Source organism: Cyprinodon tularosa, unplaced genomic scaffold (assembly GCF_016077235.1).
Source record: "Cyprinodon tularosa strain WSP-4 unplaced genomic scaffold, ASM1607723v1 ctg172, whole genome shotgun sequence".
Lineage (NCBI taxonomy): Eukaryota > Metazoa > Chordata > Actinopteri > Cyprinodontiformes > Cyprinodontidae > Cyprinodon > Cyprinodon tularosa.
In genome coordinates this window covers 1,047,639-1,069,951 of record NW_024038551.1, presented here as the reverse complement: position 1 = coordinate 1,069,951, position 22,313 = coordinate 1,047,639, and the positions used below count along the sequence as shown (strand labels likewise).

The 22,313-nt window shown below is 44.1% G+C and overlaps 2 protein-coding genes across 4 annotated transcripts; both read right to left on the bottom strand.

Annotated features, from left to right (window-relative positions):
• Positions 1-5,075: 5,075 nt before the first annotated feature.
• Positions 5,076-7,098, bottom strand: LOC119781165 (olfactory receptor 2K2-like). 2 transcript variants are annotated; one of them, XM_038281552.1, is made up of 4 exons: positions 6,954-7,098; positions 6,425-6,811; positions 5,743-5,969; positions 5,076-5,655 (listed from the first exon to the last, which is right to left on the bottom strand). In XM_038281552.1, exons 1-4 carry the CDS (start codon positions 6,962-6,964, stop codon positions 5,273-5,275), a joined length of 1,008 nt encoding a protein of 335 aa, XP_038137480.1. In that variant the 5' UTR covers positions 6,965-7,098; the 3' UTR covers positions 5,076-5,272. The 2 variants fall into 2 exon arrangements, with proteins under 2 accessions (XP_038137480.1, XP_038137479.1); XM_038281551.1 differs by lacking the exon at positions 6,954-7,098 and having other exon boundaries at positions 6,425-6,907.
• Positions 7,099-14,624: 7,526 nt separating this feature from the next.
• Positions 14,625-18,580, bottom strand: LOC119781166 (olfactory receptor 2K2-like). 2 transcript variants are annotated; one of them, XM_038281554.1, is made up of 5 exons: positions 18,437-18,580; positions 17,926-18,312; positions 17,467-17,493; positions 17,267-17,346; positions 14,625-17,174 (listed from the first exon to the last, which is right to left on the bottom strand). In XM_038281554.1, exons 1-5 carry the CDS (start codon positions 18,445-18,447, stop codon positions 16,792-16,794), a joined length of 888 nt encoding a protein of 295 aa, XP_038137482.1. In that variant the 5' UTR covers positions 18,448-18,580; the 3' UTR covers positions 14,625-16,791. The 2 variants fall into 2 exon arrangements, with proteins under 2 accessions (XP_038137482.1, XP_038137481.1); XM_038281553.1 differs by having other exon boundaries at positions 17,267-17,493.
• Between the last annotated feature and the right edge of the window lie 3,733 nt (positions 18,581-22,313).

The following is a 22,313-nucleotide window of genomic DNA, read 5'->3' as shown; positions in this document are numbered from 1 at the left end:
TTTAAATTCGCTCTATTTTTATCCTCCTAAAGATCTGTTTTGGTCTCTATACTTTAATTAAATAAATCAATTCAAGCTAAAATGTAAGAGGCTATACTAAGCCTGATCTCTTTGTATCAGAGAATTTCTTACCCAGAAAGATGTCACTTGGGGTAAAACCCCCCCTGCAACCCTGGTTTGCATTTGTATAGCTCACAGCATGTTCATTTACATGTTAAAGCCTCCCCTAGAATTCCATGGGGGGGAGGCATGGGGGGAACACTGCCTAAGAGAGTCCACGTCAATTTCTGACAATTTACGGAGTTTTCGGCGAAGCCTGCAAATTGTCGTAAACTGCCGCTAACCTGAAGTTCCACGACAATCTACAGTGCCGCATATTGACGAAAATCCCACTTTTCATGCAGTGATACATGCGCATCGCTTCCCGTTTCTATTGGCCCTCCATGTACTCTGATGTTCAAACTTACTGCAAAACCTGTCCCACCTGTCAAAAAACCTGCTTTGTCCGCCAATCTGACCGTGCTTGCCTCCAACCTCTACCTGTCATCTCCACCCCATTCCGGCGCATAGCCATGGACATTGTGGGCCCGCTCGTGCGAAGTAGTGGGGGCTACCAGTACATTCTGGTGATCTCAGACTACGCAACACGGTACCCCGAGGCGTTCCCCTTGCGCACCGTCACTGCCCCTGCTGTGCTGCGTTGTCTTGTGCAACTGTTTTCCAGGGTCGGTCTGCCGGATGAGATCGTGACGGATCAGGGGACCAACTTCACTTCCCGACTCATGCAGCTCTTCCACTGCCAGCTGGGGATCTCGGCGATCAAGACCACTCCGTATCACCTGCAGACGGACGGCTTGGTCGAGCGGTTTAACCAGACCCTGAAGAAGATGCTGCAGAAGTTCGTGGACGACACTGGACATGACTGGGAGCAGTGGCTGCCCTTTGTGCTGTTCGCCTACCAAGAGGTGCCGCAGGCATCCACCGGATTCTCCCCGTTCGAGCTGCTGTATGTCTGGGACGTCCAGGGCCCATTGGACTTGCTGCTGAAGGTCTGGGAGGCTCCCACCACGGCTACTAGTGATCGGAGTTTGGTGCAGTTCATGCTGGAGATGAGAGAGCGCCTGGCCAAGTATCGGGAGGAGGCTGAGGTCAACCTGCGAGAGGCCCAGCAGACACAGAAGGCCTGGTACGACAGACAGGCCAGACATCGAGAGCTCCAGCCTGGCCAGAGGGTCCTGCTCTTGCTTCCATCCTCCACCAGCAAGCTGTTGGCCAAGTGGCAGGGTCCGTACACTGTCCTGAGGAAGATGGGCCCTGTTACTTACGAAATACACCACCCTGACAAGAAGAAAGCCAAACAGACTTAGTACGTCAACCTACTGAAAGAGTGGAGAGAGGTCGTCCCAGTCTCTGCTCCTGTGTTGTCTCTTCTCGTGGCTGAGGTCGACAGCGAGGATGACGAGGAGCTGCCTCTTGTTGACCTCCACCAGCCGCCTCCACCCACTCTCGACCATCTCTCTATCACCCAGTCCAGCCAGCTCAACGAGGTCTTCCGGAGGGTCTCCAAGCTGTTTGCTGCCAACCCGGGGAGGACTGTCTTGATCGAGCACGTCATCCGCCTGAAGGACAAGGGGCCCATTCGCCAGCGGTCCTACCGGGTCCCCCAGCATCTGGTGGCGCAGCTACTGAAGGAGGTGGAGGAGATACAGTGTCTGGGGGTGATCGAGCCGTCAACGTCCGAGTGGTGCAGCCCAGTGGTTATCGTGGTGAAGAAGGATGGGTCACTCCGCATCTGCATCGACTTCCGGAAGCTCAACGCCCTGTCGGAGTTCGATGCCTACCCGATGCCCCGGATCGACGACCTACTGGAGAAGATCGGCCGGGCCCGGTTCATCACCACCCTCGATCTCTGCAAGGGCTACTGGCAGGTGCCTCTGGAGCCGTCCTGTCGTCCCTACACGGCGTTCCAGACCCCTGCAGGATTGTTCCAGTTTACGGTGATGCCGTTTGGTCTCCATGGGGCCCCCGCAACCTTTCAGAGGCTAATGGACCGTGTTTTACAGGGTTGCGGAGACTGCAGTGCTGCTTACCTGGACGATGTAGTAATCTTCAGCGACACTTGGGAGCAGCACTTGCAGCATCTGGAGAGGGTCCTTGGCAAGATCGAGCAGGCGGGACTGACGCTAAATCCTACCAAGAGTCAGTGGGCCAAGGAGGAGGCGCAATACCTTGGCTATCGGCTGGGTCGAGGTGAGGTCCGTCCGCAGGTCGACAAGGTGGAGGCGATCCGCAGCTGCCCACGGCCTCGCACGAAGAAGGAGGTGAGGTCCTTCTTGGGCTTGGCCGGCTGGTATCGGAGGTTCGTGCCACAGTTTGCCACCATCGCCGCTCCTTTGACCGCACTGACGGAAAAGGCTCAGCGGAACCCTGTCGTCTGGAGTGAGGACTGTGAGACCGCCTTCCAGACCCTCAAGACCTGTCTCTGCTCGTCGCCGGTGCTGCAGAGTCCGGACTTCAATCAGCGGTTCTTGGTCCAGACCGACGCCTCCGCAGTGGGTCTTGGGGCTGTCCTGGCACAGGGAGACCCAGGAGAAGAACGCCCTGTGCTGTACCTAAGCTGCAAGCTGCTTCCCTGAGAGACCAGGTACTCAACTGTAGAGAAGGAGGGCCTGGCCATCAAGTGGGCTCTGGAGAGCCTGAGATATTACCTTCTAGGGGAGAGAGTTCGACCTGGAGACCGACCATCGTGCCCTGATATGGATGAACTCTATGAAGGATCACAACAGTCGACTCACCCGCTGGTATCTCGCTCTCCAACCCTTCCGATGCCAAATCCGCCATCGGGCGGGGAAAACTAATATTGTGGCAGATTATCTCTCCAGGTTGCCGCACGTTGTCAACCTCGGGGAGGAGGCGGATAATGTGATGGGGCGCCACTAAGCGTCCATCCCAGACTCTAAGTATCCGTGCTTCCTCTGGCCCAGGGGAGCGCGGTGCCAGGAGCGTGCGCACGGGGAGAAAGCTCTCCCATTTGAGTGCGCTGCCCGGCAAACAGCTGCGTGCAGGCCCGCACCTGTGTCCCGCCGTCCTGCACAGTCCCAACGAACATTCCCCCCCGTCTGAACCGGTCATCGCGCGCGTCTGAGGGTGCACACTCGGCGCCGAGCTTCCACAAACACTCACCTCTCATCTCTGCTTCAGTCCCGCTGTTCCTGGTCAAGGGGCCAAACCGGAGCACTTCCGCGTCACCCTGGAAATAGCGCAGAGTGGCGCGCTTTGCCAGTCACGTGACAAAGGACTCAACCATTTTGGGTGTTTTGTTTTGTATTTTTATATTGTTTATGTTCCTGACGTTTTGAACAATGTATGGAGTCATTTTTATTCATTTTTTAGTTTCTATGCAGGAAACTGGGTTTTGAGTTTTGTTATTTTGTTTTTATCCTTAAAACCCCTTAATTTGTATTTTGGTTTACCCGGGGGAGGGGCTAAAGGGGTATTTAAAGGGGAGCTGAGCTCATTTGAGAGTACTGGATCTGATGGTAGTGTTGGGTGTCCAAGTAAGTTGTCCTGTAAATAGTCCTGTAAATACTTGTTTTTGTTTTCTCGCTTCACTGTAAATATCGTCACTGTTTCACTATTTCCACCTGGGGAGCAATAAAAGAAAAAAGCACAAACGATATTTTTTTCGGCTGGGCCATCATTTTTTGTATTTTTGAAACGAAACCGTGACACTCTGGGATGCAAAAATGTTAGCATCCTAAGTGGTGCAAAACTTTCTATGGAGTTTGTCTTCATTAAGCTTTCCTTTACAAAATCCCAATTAAACACTAAAGGCATAAGAAAACAAGGTGGCCTAAAAGTGTTTGTAAGAACAAATAGACAAATACCTAAATAGCGAGAGGGCTATTTTTAATGTAATATCACTGCATCTTATCCTGTAATACAAATTTAGGACTACATTGTAATGGTTTAACAACAACAATCCCTGATAAAAAAATATATATATTATTTTCAATTAGGACAAACAGAAGCAGCTGAGTCTTACAAGTTTCAATACACCGGGCACATTACTGCACATAAGTGCAGCAAATCGGATAGCGAACATGAATTGCATAGGCAACGCGCCTGGCAGTTTTCCATTTTAAAAAGTAAAATTATTTACACCAGAAACATAATATGCTCACTGAATGCCCATATTATGCGCGTAGGTACGGAACGATGTTCCTGAAAACATGAATACTCGCCAGTTTGGGTTAGGAACCAACAAAAAACAAAACATCCAGTTTCACAGTTTACTTCAGGCCAGGTTCTTCCAATTTGTGCTTTTTCTACAAGATAATGCCCAATTCTTAAAGTTATTAACACTCAACCAGCAGATGTTGGTAGTTTTGACATGCTAAGAAAATACATATTTGATTTCTCATCAGATTGGTCAAGATGCTGATTTTCAGGTGATCATTTATCACTTAGAAGTTCATAACTATCACACATAGTACTATTTAATTTATTCACCCATGTCACAAAAGTTCATCTTTGCTCAGGGCCCCGATGCTGTGGAGCGTTCTCTTCAGCATCTGGTGTAAATTTCAGTTTTCAAACATACCAGCATATGCTGCTTTACTGCGCTTATGAACAGTGACGCATCCGGTATATTTACTGCTTTTCAGTCTGACTGAACAGCTGGTTCAAAGCTGTGGGTCTCCGTGGCGATCAAGGTCATGAAGGGTCTTAAAGAAAACTGAACATCATTAAAAAATGATTTGATCATTTCATCTGAGTTAGAAATTTGAATGAATGGAAAATGTTCGTGCTTCAATCCGTTTCTGTATCTTTGATTTCTTTGTTCTTTGGCTGAATGTTTTGAGTGTACATTTGAACAATGAATGCTATCATTATTTATATGATTCTCAATTCTGGACCTGAGGTTTAAGAATTTGATGATAAAAAGGGGCAGGGATTCATCAATCTAAGGACAAGGTACAAGGAAACTATCCACGAATCTATGGGGACGTCAAATGTGGAATTTGACTGTGAGGTACACACAAATGAAACAAACTACAAACTACAAAAAGACAGTGATGACAATTTTTTTTAATGTCATAGCTCTTTAACAGTCCTGGATTCAGCTGTCCAGTTCTGAAATAGCTTCAACCAAGTGTCTGTAGATCCTAGTTTCACGGATGCCAACTGAACTATGTAGTGTTTAAACAGGAGTCTTTATAAACTGCCTTCAGCATCTACGACAAGCTTCAGTTCCACCACTGGACTTAAACTATCTAATAACACCAGCTACAGCACGACTAGGTAATATTGTCAATCGATTAGAGAAATGTTTGATGAAGCTGACCCTCAAGTCTTTACTGACCAGTCCGTAGACGATGGGGTTCATGATTGGGGGAATGATGAAGATGAGGATGCTGAAGAACTTCTTTATATTTTGGGAAAGGGAGGGGAAACGTTGACTTACAATCACAATCAATGAAGCCATTTGAAAGAGCACGTATACAACAATGTGTGGAGCACAGGTCTGAAAGGCCTTGATATGGAGGCTGCTTTCTGTTCTTCCTTGTTTTATAGCAACGCTTAGGATTCTGATGTAGGAAAAAGCGATGAGAATAAAGGTCACTGTACTTAAAGACCACGTCATGGCTAAACCTGAAAGACAAAGAAAATGCTAATCAGGGGTCATACATGATGGATGCTACTTATGATGTTCCTTGTATAAATAAGACATGAACTGACCATAGATATTACTGATGGGAGTGGGAATGCAGGCCAGGTTTAGGATACCCCGGTTGCTACAATATAGTTGATTGATCGTTCTGCCACACAGCGGGACGTTCATGTGGAAGGAGAAGAGCACAGCAATAAGCAACAGGGCAACAATCCAGGCCAGAGTGCAGCAGCAGTGCAGTCGAGCTGATGTCATGATGGAGAGATACCTCAGAGGCTCACACACTGCGATATACCTGCAGAGAGACGGAACCATCGGAGAAAAACAGTTCTTAATGCTATACTCTTAAAATACTTATTCTTCCCTTATAAGTTATCAGTTCTTCTTAACACAGTGTGTTTTACTTCTCCCATTGGTTCCCTTAAAGGTTATGTTAGAAATCTATACATTATCCATTGCACATACCTGCCTGTGAGCTACAAATGAACCATAATGCACTGAGAAGAATAAATGTTGCTCTAGAAATACATAATTAGACTTTGCTTTCAGTACTAACACATGACCTGACTGTAAGAATTAAACACATACATAATTAGTGATAATTCAACCTTCTTACAAAAAGGGTCCATTGTAGGATTGTACTACAAAGTCTTGAATTATTTATGATTCCACGCTAAAAACCCACAGACAACACCTCCTGAAAACAAAAGCATGTCTGCATAAACTCTTCTGTTTTCACACCTTCCTTACCTGTCATAGGCCATCACACTTAAAATAGTCAGCATTGCTGCACCGTATGTGTGAGCACAAAAGGCTTGAGCGATGGCTGGGATGTAGGCAATCTTCTTTATCCCCATTAACAAATTCATCATGAGACGAGGAAGCACCATTGTGGCCCCCAGCAGATCACAGACCATCAGGTGACAGATAATGACAAACATGGGTCTGTGCAGGTTCCTGTCTGTCATAATAACACAGATTACCACACCGTTCCCCAGCAGCACCACTATATAGGCAAGCAAAGCCAGCAGAAACAAGAAGGTTCCATTGCCTGGCTGTACATCAAATCCTTCAAGGTCAAAAACAATCGGCTGTTTGAGAGGAGTTGTTTGGTTCTCCATCCAAAGCTGGACAGCTCTGTAAATCACAACAGTTTCCTCAGTTGTAAATTCTATAAAAGATAGATGCAATTTTACCATCTGAAAATGAAATTCTACTGAAAATTTAAGACAAACATTTAATTTTATGTTTTACTACATAATAGATGCCAATGATATACCTCCAAATCATGCAGATAATGTTCAAATACCGACAGCATGAAAAAATGAAAATATCTAATCAGAAGCATTACCAACCGAGATTTTATGATAACATCTAACAATCAATACTCTACATGTGAGCATGAAGTCAGTTTCCTCTCTGATTAGAGCACCGAAATTGCTCTGAGCTCGGGATTGAAACTTGCCTCCCTTTAAAGGAGATCTGTTTGTCACCTCCCAAACATAGAAGTTACCATGGAAACACCAACTCCACCTAAAGTCCCTTTTAGGAGTATATTTGAAAAGTTGTAGAGGTGGATACTAAAGCAAAACACAGAAAACCCTCGAGAGCAGCATAATCTACTCAGACACCAAAAGTAAAGTAAACAGTGCCTTTACTGAGTACTTGAGAAATTATTACAATACGCAGTCATTGCTTGGCATATCACTACTGTATTGACAATGATATTATTCCCCGAGGTAACCTGTAGGTTAAGTATCAATGTGTCTAAAATAAAGTAGTCCCTATAATATACCTAAAAATAGTTCCTATATCCAATGTGAACATAACACTTCCCTAAAATGGTGGCTACAAAGACAAGGTGATTGGATTCCAAGTATATCATCTGAAGGTAAGACTCTGTTGAGGAAAAAACTAACTCTCCAGAGGTCAGTAACCATGAGAGATAGAAGGAAAATTTAGGTCCAGAGTCAATGAAGCTGAAATCAGAATCCAAAGAAAATAGCTGGGATTAGGTGTTCCAGGAACTTACCCTGAGCAATCAGGCGTTGGGCAAAGTTCACAAGATTGATTAGGTAAGCAATCCAGGCAGCAGATCTGAATGCATGAAAGCTGTGGCAGAAGTAGACAACAGACGATTTAGCACTGAATGAGTGCAGGGCAGGCGCTTATGTAGACAGAATCACAGGTGAGAACATTCAGCAGTCAGCATGAACAGACACACTGTCAGGGTTCTGCCCTTTGTTTAGGTTTATTTTTTTAGTTTCATGGTAATTTTGGGTAGTTGTAGTTTTTTTCTTGCTGTGTTGTGTTTTGTGTTACTCTCTGTTGTCCAAATGTGCTAGTTTCCATTCCTCCCTGGCTCCTTTCTAGATGCTTCTGTCCACACCTGCTCCCAATTAACCGATCCCTCTGACACCACAATTCCCTCTCCGATGGGTCAGCCTGCTGCAAACCATACTCCTCCACCAAGTCAGGTCAGTTTTCCCTGTGGTCTCAGTTATCACCTCCATGACCAACAGCTAGGTTAATAAGTTAGACCCCTTAAGCCAGTTCCCAATATTACATGCCCAGTAGGGCTCCTCATCTCAAGGATTCCCACTTACCATAGTTTTTCTATGGGGAAAATGATCTATTTCCTTTCCATGCCACCTCTATCTGCTACCAGAAAGTCCTTAGTTCCAGTACCTGTAGATCCACAGTAAGAACTTGTTATAGTCCTTAACCCCCAACCAGTTCCTCTTTTTACATTTATTCCACAGTCAGATCCTCTTACTATCCTTTCAGTCAGACCCTCCTAGTGTTCCCTCCCCTCAGTCAGACCTTCTTAGTCTCCTAGCTCCTCAGCAGAGGAGACTTCTATTCATTCGAAGCTACACCTTCTATTCATTAACCCTATTCAGCTAATCTGAATCATTCAATTCCATTTCGAGAGCGAGATCATCTGTGGTAGTAGCACTAGACATCTTCCAGGCATATGAGTAAAACTAGCAGCAGTTCAGCGGACAGGAAGAATGAACGGTAGCCGGCGCGCGGATGACGTCATATTACATGCTGCTTCATTTTTTAAAAGATATAAATAGAAATATAAAACAAACTTGGAGGCTTGGAGTGCCCGCTGAGGGCTCTTGGAGACTTGGAGCGCCCGCTGAGGGCTCTAGGAGGCTTGGAGCGCCCGCTGAGGGGACTAGAAGATGAACTCCCACCGAGCTTTAACTCTGAGGCCTTTTGACTGGTGTGCTCATGGGTCTCTGGACGACACAGAGCAGGCTCAGGCGTCTCTGGACGGCACAGAGCAGGCTCAGGGGTCTCTGGGTGGCACAGAGCAGGCTCAGGGGTCCTTGGGCGGCACAGAGCAGGCTCAGGGGTCCTTGGGCGGCACAGAGCAGGCTCATGGGTCTCTGGACAGCACAGAGCAGGCTCAGGGGTCTCTGGACGGCACAGAGCTCACTCAGGGGGGACTCTAGCCCGCTAATGGGCTCTGGATTTAGCCCGCTAATGGCCTCTGGCGCTAGGCTAACCGGCCCTCTAAAGGCCTCCGTCGCTAGTCTAACTGGCCCGCTAATGGGCCCTGGCTCGGGTTCTGGCCCGCTAATGGGCCCTGGCTCGGGTTCTGGCCCGCTAATGGTCCTTGACTCGGGATCTGGCCCGCTAAAGGGCTCTGACTCGGGTTCTGGCTGGCGGGGAGCTGATGGAGGTGGAAGGAAAGGGAGTAGATCCTCCCTTTCCCTGTAAAGGATGTTCCATAGGGCAGACTCCTCAATATGGGGAATTCTGACTGCTGGGGCTGTGATATGAGTACCTGGTTTGAGTCTTGTTAAAGATGGGGCTAGCTGTTGGTCATGGAGGTGACGACTGAGGCCGCAGGAGAATCTGACCTGGTTATGACAAGGACCGAGGCTAGCAGCTGGATTGACCCACCGGAGAGGAGGAGGTGACGTAAGGCTGACCCGCCGAAGAGTAGTTGGAGGCGTCAGGCTTACCCGCCGGAGAGGAGGTGGAGGCGTCAGGCTTACCCGCCGGAGAGGGAGTTGCCTTCCTTCCCCGGTAGCGGTTCCGACGCCTGGAGGAAGCAGATGGCAGGGGAGGACCAACAGCTGGAGATGGTGGAGGTACAGGGCCGGAAGTGATTGACTGCTGAGTTTGAATGTCTCTGAGTGGTGATTTGGGTGGTGGAGATCTATTGAGTAGCTGAGAGATGGCATCCTGAATGTTCCACTCAACTATGCCGATATATCCTGCCTGAAGGAACAAGGTCCGGAGCTCTGGGTATTGTTGAAGTTTTTAAGTACTCCTTCTGCAGTCCCCAGCCGCTGCCAAGGTGGATTGATTGTGGATAGGTAGTCTATTGTTTGTATAAGTAGTTTTAGAAAATCACTTGCCTTTACATGTGGTGGCTCTGCTGGGTCCATGTTTGCTGGTTCCTACTGTCAGGATTTGGTTGAGGTTTGTGGACCCAAATGCAGAGGCAGGGAGGCAGAGGTGAGTTTCTTGATGATTTAATGATAGTTAAACAAACAACTGAGATAGGAATCCAAAAATCCAAAAATCAAACAAGAAAACAAAGTCAAACAAACCAAAACTATCTGGGTTTGGTTTGTTTCTTTTAATGTTTCCCCATCTGGGGGAAACAATTACGAGGAGAAAGACTCAATGAGACGGAGTTGGAGGAAGTTAAACGAGGAACCAGCACTGAGGAACTGAACAGAGGGTGTATTTATGGTAGACTGAAACAAAGAGAGAACTAACGAGCAGATTGGGAGCAGGTGTGAACTGAGCAGAGAGCAAAAGAGCTAGAGAAAGAGGAGAACACAAGAGGGCAGCAGAGGGCAACAAATAAAAACCAGAAAACAACCAGAACACAACAAAATAAGAATTAAACCACTAAAACAATGGAGCAAAGTAAAACTCAAAACTCAAAAGAAAACATAACAGAATCAGAACTATGACAGAAAGTTCAGCAGAGACAACAGAGGCCACTAACCTTAAAAAAAATTTAATAATAAGACACATCTCTCCTATCCTAGCTTCTCTTCATTGGCTTCCTATTAAAGTCAGAATATAATTTAAAATGCTTCTTCTCACATAAAAAGCCTTTAATGGCCAAGCTCCATCTTAAATCAGAGATCTGATTGTTCCTTATGTTCCTAACAGAGCACCTTACTCTCAATCTGCAGGTTTACTAGTGGTTCCTAGAATTTCTAAAAGTAGAATGGGAGGCAGATCTTTTAGTTATCAGGCTCCTCTCCTGTGGAACCAACTACCAGTTTTAGTCCGTGAGGCAGACAACCTCTCCGCTTTTAAGGGTAGGCTTAAAACTTTCCTTTTTGATAAAGCTTATAGTAAGAGTGGCTCAGGTTATCCTGAGCTATCTCTATAGTTATGCTGCTATAGGCTTACACTGCTGGAGGACATAGGGACCCCTTTTTCATCATCTGCTTCATTTTATCTCTATTCTCCCACTCTTCAGAATTTGTTAGATCAATCTCTAATGTTATGCTCTCTCTGCTTTTTCTCATAGTGGTTGATGTGGCCTGTTCCTGTTTGTCTGTGACACCATCCTGGAGAGAAATATCAGCTGTGCTGCTCCCATTAACACCTTTGTTTATAGATGTATGAGCTCTGCCTATTTTTTAGTGTAGTCCTGTATCCCTGACTGTAACTAGTTGGATGTGCTCTCTTCATCTTCTGATGAGGGAGCGGGCTCGGAGCTCGTCTGCCCTGCTGTGTGTTTCCTGGACGGGGCTGCCTGTGGAGCTGGCAGCCAACTTTCTCTAGCGATGCTTTGTTTTCACCTCTAAGTTTAACAATTAATTATTCTTACTTCTTATTTTCTAATGCGGTCGCAGGGGGGGACTGGAGCCTATCCCAGTAGTTCACGGGTGAGAGGAGGCGGGTTACACCGGGGATGGTTCGCTACTCCATCACAGGGTCACACAGAGAAACACAAAGTTCAACGACTACGCACACTCACACTCAATCATGCCTATCTTGGGTCATGTGATCACTCATTCATCTGTCTCTCTTTCTGATGTCAGAAGAGAGCTGGTTACTCATTCCTAAGCAGAAAATAAAGAAACACATCATCTTTTTTTGGTATGATCTCTTACTGTATGGATTTGATTGCTAATTACTCTCTGATTGAGAATCCTTTGTTATCTCACATTCATGGAAAAGGCCTTGCAGCTCAGGTTTTTTACTTGGTATTTTGAGGCTGAAGAAGGGTTCAGTCAGCTTAAACATTGTCTTTGTTAGGCCTCTGCCTTGGCTTTGCAGCAGCCAGAAAAGCCTTTTGTACAAATATTGGATGAAAACAGGGCTTCATCTATTCTCTTGCAACATCACAGCAATCCTCTAAGCACTGTGGCTTACCTTGATCCAAGTGGGATCCTGTTGTAGGCCTTCTTGGCTTCCTTCATAGGGTTGCTGCCACTGAAAGTGCACCTTTTGCTTCTATGGATATATTGTGTTTTTGTCTCAGTGCGTCATGCTGCTTCCACCATTCGTCGAGCAGAAAACATTACACCTTTCTATTATATTACACCACTGCTTTTGGACATGCCGAATATCACTTTTTAGCGGTGCACCACTCTAAATCCTGCCTTCTAGCACCGGAGGGGGATAGTGACCCCATGACTTCCCCATCATTCTTCAGACTGTGTCTACTCTTAGACCTGACCTTTCATTCCCCTGACCAACTCTGACCTGACTTTGTATGTTGATGGCAATTCTAGGTGTACTCTGGTCATAACTATGTGGGATTTGCTGTGTGTTCTGATTTTTAAGTTTTCTCCTCTGGCTCTTTACCCTCCCATTTTTCGGCACAAGCTGCTGAATTAATTGGGCTTACTGAAGCTTATAAGCTGGCTAAGCTGGCCAGTTGTAACCTGGCATTAGACAGATTGATGCATGTAATTAATTCAGAATTCTACATGGTATTGCTCTGGAAATCCTCCTGTGGAAAGTGTGTGGAAAAGGGAGGGGCATTTATTGTAATTCTTAAAGCTGATTGGGTAACTGCCTACCATGTCAAGGTTTTTGCCAAAGACAAGGTTTTTGCCAAAGACAGCAGCAGTAGCAGCTGAGAAGTATGACATTCACCTGGGTATGTTATCATAGAGTTTTCCTAACCTCAGCTACGTCCAGGTTTAGCGCCTCCTCCCCCTGGTGTGGAATGGCTTTCAATGCTGGAGTGCTGTCTAGTGCCTCAAAACTTACAAAGAAGTTGTTCCGTTTATTTACGAAGTCAGTGTTTGCTGCATCTACCGGGGGGGTGGGGGGTGGGGTGGGTTGTGAGGGTGTATTGTACTCCATAATCATCCGAATCCACATCCTCCTGGTATTGCTGTCGTAGTGGAAAAGATCCTGGATTTTCTGGCTGTGGTTCTGCTTCGTTGATCTGATGGCACAGTTTAAGTTGGGATGTGCTGTTCCCAGTGCCTCTTTATCTCCAGACTTGAAAGCTGAGTTCCGTGCTTTTAGCAATTTCTGAACCTCTCCATTTATCCAGGGTGGTTGTTTGGCCTGGGTGGGGATGTTCTTTTTGATGCTGATGTCCTCAAAGCATTTGTTGATGTAGGCTGACACAGTCATAGCATACTCATCAGTATTTAATAAGTTGTCATATGTTGCTGCGGCCTTGAACATGTTCCAGCCAGAGCATTCAAAACAGTCTTGGAGTGTTTCCATGGCGCCTTCAGACCACACTCTGACCTTTTTAACTGTGGGTTTAGCCCTGATCAGCTGGGGCTTATATGTAGGGATAAGCTTGACCGAGAGATGATCTGATGAGCTGAGTTGGGGGTGGGGGGCTGCTCTGAATGCATCTTTGATGTTAGAGTAAACCAGGTCTAAAATGTTTTCTGATGAATTACCTGATGAATCAAACTCTTACCAAATCCTGTTATGAGGAACGTGCAAGCATTCCAGCTCTGAGCGGCACAGCGATGTTTGTTTTGCTTCAGTCTTCTACCCATAGTTGACACAGAGACATCATACACGTCATTATATTTCATTTGTCTGAAACAGTCTTGCCACCATGGAGTATTCTGACAACCTCTGTGACAGGGTAGGTAGAGAATATGGTTCATTCACCTGTCTCCCCAGCCACCCTCGAAATCAGAAACATATGACCTGCTTAATAATTTTCAGAGAACCAGATTATTCAGACAGGCACAGTGTTGTGCTTAAAGGAATAGTACACCCAAAACATGATTAGCCTTCATTTTCTACTCACCCCATGCTGAACAACACCCTGGAGTACTTTTTTGATATCTCAAATGCATCTGGAGATCTGGGAGGCTTCTTGCTGTCTGCTGACATTCAAATAATGGAGGTCTATTGAGCCCGAGACAGAAAGGTCCATAAAAGTCCACAAAAAACGTGTCAATATTCCTCCATACTGCTCGTCCAATGTATTCCAAGTGTCCTGAGTGGGTAGCATCCAGAATTTACTCGAAACAAAGTCATTTAGAATGTTTTTAGAGCATAAACAGTAGTAATAGGATTTCCTAAAAGCGCGCGCAGGCGCATTCATGACGCTACGGAAGCCGGCAGACCAAACCAGATGAAAGTGCGCATTCAGCGTCTGCTCTGCCAATAATGCAAGCGTAGAAGAAGAAATGTGCTGTTTACCTGTGCAAAGAAAGAAACAACGAAAGAAAAATGTCTGAGGACTTCAGTGTTGAGGAAGAGCATGAGTTCTTATGGAGTATGGAGTATGGAGGAATATTGACACGTTTTTTGTGGACTTTTATGGACCTTTCTGTCTCGGGCTCAATAGACCTCCATTATTTGAATGTCAGCAGACAGCCTCCCAGATCTCCAGATGCATTTGAGATATCAAAAAAGTACTCCAGGGTGTTGTTCAGCATGGGGGTGAGTAGAAAATGAAGGCTAATCATGTTTTGGGTGTTCTATTCCTTTAAAACATTTATTAAACATACGTTGAAGTCATTGACTGAATTAGAGATGTAAGCAGGACAGGTTGGTGGCAGGATGAAAATGTGGAAGATGCTTTAACAGGCTGGTGACAGGTTAACAACCTAGTGGTGGGCTGAACAGGGTGATGGAAGGCAGCAATGGTGGGTGAAGGCCGATAATAGGCAGTTTAAGTTCTGACCAGAGTCAGAAGCTGGTTAGAATCCAATGAGGGCAGGGCAGGCACAGAAAGGAAGGAAAGCAGGAGTTGCACATAAGTACTGGGAATTAAGCTGAGCAAGGCAATTAGACAATCTGGCAGAGACGGACTAAGAGAGGCAGGTATTAATAGGAAGCATTTCATATGATTTTAATGTTAATTGGTAAGCAGCAGGGGAAGTTTTCACCAAATTAGCAGAATGGGGCAAATGAGGAGTAGCATGAAAACAACATCTCCAAACAACCAACCCAAAGTACAACTGCACAAAGGCAGGCTTCACGAGAATATTAATGAGAAACTACACAACACTGTGCCTTTCACACAAGCTTGTCCCCGCTGTAGAGAAAAAATAAGGTTAACTGAGTTGATAAGGCCACACTACTACTACTAAAGTAGCACTATACTAAAAGCACTTTAAGGGCTGCCAGTGACCTTTGGGACTAAACCTGCAATTCAAATGTCTAGAGCCCCTAGTGACTAATGTTGGCATTGTAGCATTAATGTAAGATTGAATAATTAGCTGGGATATAATTTTATGCTAGGATACAATTTCCCTGGGAGGCATCCTAAGTGGTGCAAAAACTTTCTATGGAGTTTTACTTCATGGAGCTTTTCCTTTACAAAAACCCAATAAGGCACTAAAGGCATAGGAAAACAAGGTGGCCTAAAAGTGTTTGTAAGAACAAATAGACAAAGAAGACCAAATAGTGAGAGGGCTAAATTTAATGTAACATAGCTGCATTTTATCCTGTATTACAAATCTAGGACTACATTGTAATGATTTAACAAAAAAAAAAATCCCTGATACAAATATACATTATTTAATTGGGTCAAACAGAAGTGAGAAACGTTCTAAATTAGAGCAGCAGCTAAGTCTTAAGGTGGTTTACACACCGCCTATGTTTCTGCACATAAGACAGCAAATTGGATAGCGAATGCGATTTGCATAGGCTACTTCCCTGGCAGTTTTCCATTTTAAACAGTTAAATTATATACACCAGACATATAATATGGTCGTTTCCATATTACGTGTGTAGATAAGCAGCGCTGTTCGTAATTCAGGGTGAGTTTCTAATTTCAGACGTAAGTAGCCTCCGGTTTGGGCTAGGAAGAAACAGAAACAAAACATCCAGTTTCACTGTTTACTTTAGGTCAGGGTCTTTGGTGCTTTTTCTACAAGATAATACCCAAAGCAGATGTTGATAGTTGGTACTTCACACATAGTACTGTCTAATTTATCTAATGTCACAAAAGTTAATCTTTGCTCAGGGCCCCAATGCTGTGGAGCGTTTTCTTCAGCATCTGGTGTAAATTTCAGTTTTCAAACATACCAGCATATGCTGCTTTACTGCGCTTATGAACAGTGACGCATCCGGTATATTTACTGCTTCAGTCTGAATGGAAAAGCAGGTTCAAAGCTGTGGGTCTCCGTTGTGATCAAGGTAATGATTGGTCTTAAAGAAAACTGAACATCATTAAAAAAATAATTTGATAATTTCAACTTAGTTAGAAATTTGAATGAATGGAAAATGTTCATGCTTTTAATCTGTTTCAGTATCTTTGAGTTCTTTGTTCTTTGGCTGAAGACGATGTTCTGAGTGTGCATTTAAACAACAAATGCTATCATTATTCATATAATTCTGAGTTCTGGACCTGAGGTTCACCCTTTGATGATTAAAAGGGGCAGGGATTCATAAATCTAAGGACAAGGTACAAGGAAGCTATGCAAGAATCTATGGTGAAGTCAAATGTGGCATTTGACTTTGAAGTACACACAAACGACACAAACTACAAAAAGACAGTGATGACCATAGTTTTTTTCTCAACTCTTTAACAGCCCTGGGTTTAGCTGCCCCGTTCTGAAATAGCTGCAACCCAGTGTCTGTGAATTCTAGTTTCACAGACGCCAATTGAACTGTGTCTTTATAAACTCGCTTTAGCATCTATGATAAGCTTCAGTTCCACCACAGGACTTAAACTATCTAATAACACCAGCTACAGCACGAATAGGTATTTTTGTCAATCGATTAGAGAAATGTTTGATGAAGCTGACCCTTAAGTCTTTACTGACCAGTCCGTAAACAATGGGGTTCATGATTGGGGGAATGATGAAGATGAGGATGCTGAAGAACTTCTTTATATCTTGGGAAAGGGAGGGGAAACGGTAACTCACAATCACAATCAATGAAGCGATTTGAAAGAGCACGTATACAACAATGTGTGGAGCACAGGTCTGAAAGGCTTTGATACGGAGGCTGGTGTCTGTTCTTCCTTGTTTTATGGCAACACTTAGGATTCTGATGTAGGAAAAAGCGATGAGAATAAAGGTCACTGTACTTAAAGACCAGGTCATGGCTAAACCTGAAAGACACAGAAAATGCTAATCAGGGGTCAAATATGATGAATGATAATTACGATGTATTGTTCCTCATATAAATAAGACATGTACTGACCATAGATGTCACTGATGGGAGTGGGAATGCAGGCCAGGTTTAAGATATCCCGGTTGCTACAATATAGTTGATTGATCGTTCTGCCACACAGCGGGACGTTCATGTGGAAGGAGAAGAGCACAGAAATAAGCAACAGGGCAACAATCCAGGCCAGAGTGCAGCAGCAGTGCAGTCGAGCTGATGTCATGATGGAGAGATACCTCAGAGGCTCACACACTGCAATATACCTGCAGAGAGAAAGAAACAGTTCTTAATGCCATACTCTATTTAAAGTTTCATTCTTCCCTTATTAGTTATCAGTTCGTCTTAACACACTGTGTTTTACTCCTCTCATAGGTTTCCTTAAAGTTTAGGTTAGAAATCTATACATTCTCCAATGTACATCCCTGCCTGTAAGCTAAAAATGAACCATATTGCTCTCAGAAGATTAAATGTTGCTCTAGAAATACATAATTAGACTTTGCTTTCAGTACACAAACATGGCCTGACTGTAAGAATTAAACACATAAACTGTCAGTGATAATTCAACCTTGATTCTCTTATAAAAAGGGTACATTTTTGGACTGTAAGAAAAAGTCATGAGTACTGAAGATTCCACACTAAAAACCCACAGACACCTCCAAAAGCATGTTTGCTAAACACTTTCACACCTTCCTTACCTGTCATAGGCCATCACACTTAAAATAGTCAGCATTGCTGCACCGTATGTGTGAGCACAGAAGGCCTGAGCAATGGCTGAGATGTAGGCAATCTTCTTTATCCCCATCAACAAGTCCATCATGAGACGAGGAAGCACCATTGTGGCTCCCAGCAGATCACAGACCACCAGGTGACAGATCATGACAAACATGGGTCTGTGTAGGTTCCTGTCTGTCATAATAACACAGATCACCACACCGTTCCCCAGCAGCACCACTATGTAGGCAAGCAAAGCCAGCAGAAACAAGAAGGTTCCAGTGCCTGGCTGTACATTTATACCCTCAAGCTCAAAAACAATCGGCTGTTTGAGAGGAGTTGTTTGGTTCTCCATCCAAAGCAGGACAGCTCTGTAAATCAGAACAGTTTCCTCAGTTGTAAATTCTATAAATTCTAGCATCTTAAAATTAAATTGTGCAGAATATTTGACATTTGATTTTATCTTTTAATACAAAATACATGCCAATGATATACCTCCAAATCATGCAGAAAATTCTCAAGTAGTGACAGCATCAAAAAATAAAAACATCTAATCAGAAGCATTACCAACAGAGATTGTATAATAACATCTAACAACCACTACTCTACATGTGAGCATGAAGTCAGTCTCCTGTCTGATGGAAGCGCTGAAATTGTTCTGAGCTGGTGATTGAAACTTGCCTCCCTTTAAAGCAGATCTGTTTGTCACCTTCCCAAACCTGGAAGTTACCATGGAAACACCAACTCCAGCTAAAGTACCTGTAAGGAGAATCAGTGGAGGTTTGTAGAGGCTGATACTAAAGCAAAACACTGGAAACCCTCAATAGCAGCTGAAGAGTCTTCTAAAGAACTCTAATAGGAAGAAAATTCAACCAATTTAACAAGTTAGTTAAACAAATGATAGTAGTACAGAGACAAAAGTGTTAGAAAAAAGAAACACTTAGTATTATGGATTCTATTTTTTTCTTTTAATACATCTTCAAAGATTGCCAGAGACTTGTAATCTATTGTTCTGACAACATCAATTGTTCTAGCCATGCCTCTGTAGGGCGTAGTTAATGGATGTCCGATAATGCTAACAAAGCTGATTTTACATAATTAAATGACATAAGGTATTCATCTTGTTTTTTTTCCAAATGGTGTTTTTTTAACAAAGGGTATTGCACTCTAAGTTGTTTGTGGAATGATGAGTGACTGGTTCACAAGACTGAATAATATTTCCTCTTCATGTAGGGAAAATACGCCTGATTTGGTGTCATTTGGGTCTAAGTCCTTAATTTACTTTCTAAAGTCAGTTCTACCTACACTTGATAGGGTTAAATAATAATAACCCCATATTTTCCTAAAAATGAGACCAGCACAACACACAAGTTACTTTTCTGCAGGAAAGGAGACAAGATACAGACAGAGAATTCTCACTCCCTGAAATGTCTGTGGTCAACTCTGCCAGAACCTCTCTTTTCTGCTGCTTTAATTATCGAACTTCAAAGGGATAACAGAAGGGGTCAGAAGTTGTCAGGAGGGGTCAGAGGTTTACACATGATAGAGCATGACAGTTCCTTGTGCAGTTTTATGGCAGGTGATGACCAGCTGCAACCACACCTGGCTGGATAGAGCATGACTTTTCCTGTTCTGGGAAAAAATTTGTTCAACAGAACAATCCTAGCTGGCCAAATGCTTGTAACTTAAAATAAAATGATAACACATACATTTTTCTAACAACACTTGGTCCTATGATGCTCTGCAGGTGTTTGAATTTTGATCTTCTTTTTTTGTTCACATGTTCATTGTCTCCTTTATTGTCATTTATATTCACATTATTTTCTCCTCATTAGTTTCTTATTCCTGTGTTGTGTTCATTTGTGTTATAAGATTTATTTCTCTTTGTCAAGACTCAGAACAGAGGACCCAGAATTGAAGCAAATAGACAGATTTGATTCTCAAAAGGGCTTATTTAAAAATGTTGGATCTGAAACTCAGCAGCTAGGGCGTCAAAGACCAGAATCTCTGTAGTGGGAAAACTAGGGTTAGTGACCAAATAAATCTGATGGAGAATGATTACAAGCGTGTGAGTCACTGATCTGCTTTAGAGTTTAGTCCATGCACTAAAGAAGGAGTGGAATCCAGCCCGATGGCTACCAACTGCACACGGCAAATGCCGCCCAGTGTTCCAAGAACCAAAGCCTTGAAACCAAAAGACAAAGTCAAAGCCAGTGTCGAAGATGTCCACGGGAGTTCAGGCCAGATGATCAGAGATACAAAGAGGTACTGAGGGGAAATCCAGGTCAAAGTCTCACAGGCACAAACCAGCAGGAGTCCTAAGACATGTCAAGCAAACAGAACAACAAACAGGTATGCTAGAAAACTCACCGAAGGCTTGAATAATCTGGCACTGATGAGTGGGAGAAAACAGTTTAAATAGATACTAGAGTAGGTAACACAGATGAACAGTGATGAGAAACTGAGCAGAGCTAGATTGGTGATTGGAATGAACCATTAAGCCAGTCATCAATGCCAAGATCAAGACAATCTCAGGTTAGTTTTGATTAGTTTGTTAAGAAACCTCTGTGAGATGTAGTTTCAGCTTCCTTTGTGTTAATAAAGTACCATTGTAGCTATCTCCAGTCAGGAATTAAGGTGAAGCGTACTGATGTTTCATTAAGTTCCTTTAATCACATTCCGTTTTACAAATCCTTTAACCTGATTCCCTTTCTACACATAACAGCGTAAGAGATACAGAAAAAAATAAGATTTAAGCCAGTCATCATTTGTATCTTAAATACTAATTAGCATCAGGTACAATGCTACATCCAAAGACGGATGTAATTTGGTTTTTGCACCAAAATAATACCTTGTTCTGTTTTAGGCTCTGTCCATAAGATTGGGAGTCCCATAAGATTAGGACTCCCTGAGTCTCAATCCAATCAACAATCGCCTGTACACTATTTAAGGCCTGTCGGCTGCACTTCTGGATCATTTATGGTATTTTGTAGGATTTAATGGGCTGGTAATTTGCTGCTTCGTAAGCCTGTTCAGACTTTTATTTTTTTGTAGGATTGGGGGTCTATAATTTTAGTATATTTACATGAATGGAAACAACATAAAACAATATGATAACATTTTCTTAACAGTGCTTTAAAACAGTCATACCTGTCTTAATCCACGCTGACGTTTGAAAAAGGAGGCACCGAAAGGAGAATCAAGTGTTTTGTAACGCTATTGGTGTCAAGGCTCAGACCAAGAGGACCCAATTTTGGAGGCAGACAGACAGATTTTTTAATCTAGAAAATGTATCTGCAGTGAATAGCAAGGGTGTCTAAGGCAGGTACGTCTGAGGGAGAGAGGATGATAATGAAGGTGTGAGTCAGTAACCTGGTCTTAAAGTTCAATCTGGGCCTAGAGGAGGAAGTAGGTTCTTGCTGGTCGGCTGCCCACAAGACGTGGCGGGTTCCGCCCAGAGAGTCCCTGATCCTGAAGTCCAGGTGGTCGAAGAACAGGCAGGGGATCACAGCAGCTGATCACACCTGCTCCCAATCTGCTAATTAGCCTGGCCAGTCACTCTTTGCTGGTTTGTCATTATTTCTTTGCCCCATTCTCGTGAGTATCCAGCTTTTGTGTCTGCATTTGGGTCCTGTCAAATCTCCACTGTGACAGTATAAACCAGCCAAAAATGGACTCAGCAAACCTGGTCTCATTTTTGGGCGCTCAGGAGAAACAGGAGGAGCAACTGGCTTTTTACAAGAGGAGATGAAATAACTGAATGCTCCAAGGGGCAAGTTCATGAATACTTTTTTGGAATAGATTAACTTTCTTAGGAATCACATCACGAAATTTCTGAGCTCTCCTGGCCAGCCTGCAAATAACCATACTCCTCCTCCAAGACTGGTCAGTTTTACCTCTCGTCTCAGTTGTCCCTCTCCAGTCTCAGACACTTCTGTTGTCCCCTTTCTAGTTTCAGACTCCTCTAGTGTCTCTTCTCTGGTCTCAGACCATTTTGTTGTCCCCTCTCTAGTCTCCGACCCTTCTGTTGTCCCCTTTCTAGTTTCAGACTCCTCTAGTGTCTCCTCTCTGGTCTCAGACCCTTTTGTTGTTCCCTCTCTAGTCTCAGACCCTTCTGTTGTCTCTTCTCTAGTCTCAGACACTTCTGTTGTCCCCTCTCTAGTCACAGACCCTTCTGTTGTCTCTTCTCTAGTCTCAGACCCTTCTGTTGTCCCATCTCTAGTCTCAGACCCTTCTGTTGTCCCCTTTCTAGATTCAGACTCCTCAAGTGTCTCCTCTCTGGTCTCAGACCCTTTTGTTGTTCCCTCTGTAGTCTCAGACCCTTCTGTTGTTTCTTCTCTAGTCTCAGACACTTCTATTTTCCCCTCTCTAG

Bases quoted from the DNA above. Each gene is read 5' to 3' on its own strand.
- LOC119781166 (XM_038281553.1), bottom strand. The intron at 17,494-17,925 runs GTAAGGAAGGTG...TTCTCTCTGCAG, and splicing joins AGTGTGATGGCCTATGACAG to GTATATTGCAGTGTGTGAGC. The intron at 17,175-17,266 runs GTCAGTACATGT...TGTGTCTTTCAG, and splicing joins TCCCATCAGTGACATCTATG to GTTTAGCCATGACCTGGTCT.
- LOC119781165 (XM_038281551.1), bottom strand. From the start codon at position 6,873: ATGGTAAAATTGCATCTATCTTTTATAGAATTTACAACTGAGGAAACT. The intron at 5,970-6,424 runs GTAAGGAAGGTG...GTCTCTCTGCAG, and splicing joins AGTGTGATGGCCTATGACAG to GTATATCGCAGTGTGTGAGC. The intron at 5,656-5,742 runs GTCAGTTCATGT...TTTGTCTTTCAG, and splicing joins TCCCATCAGTAATATCTATG to GTTTAGCCATGACGTGGTCT.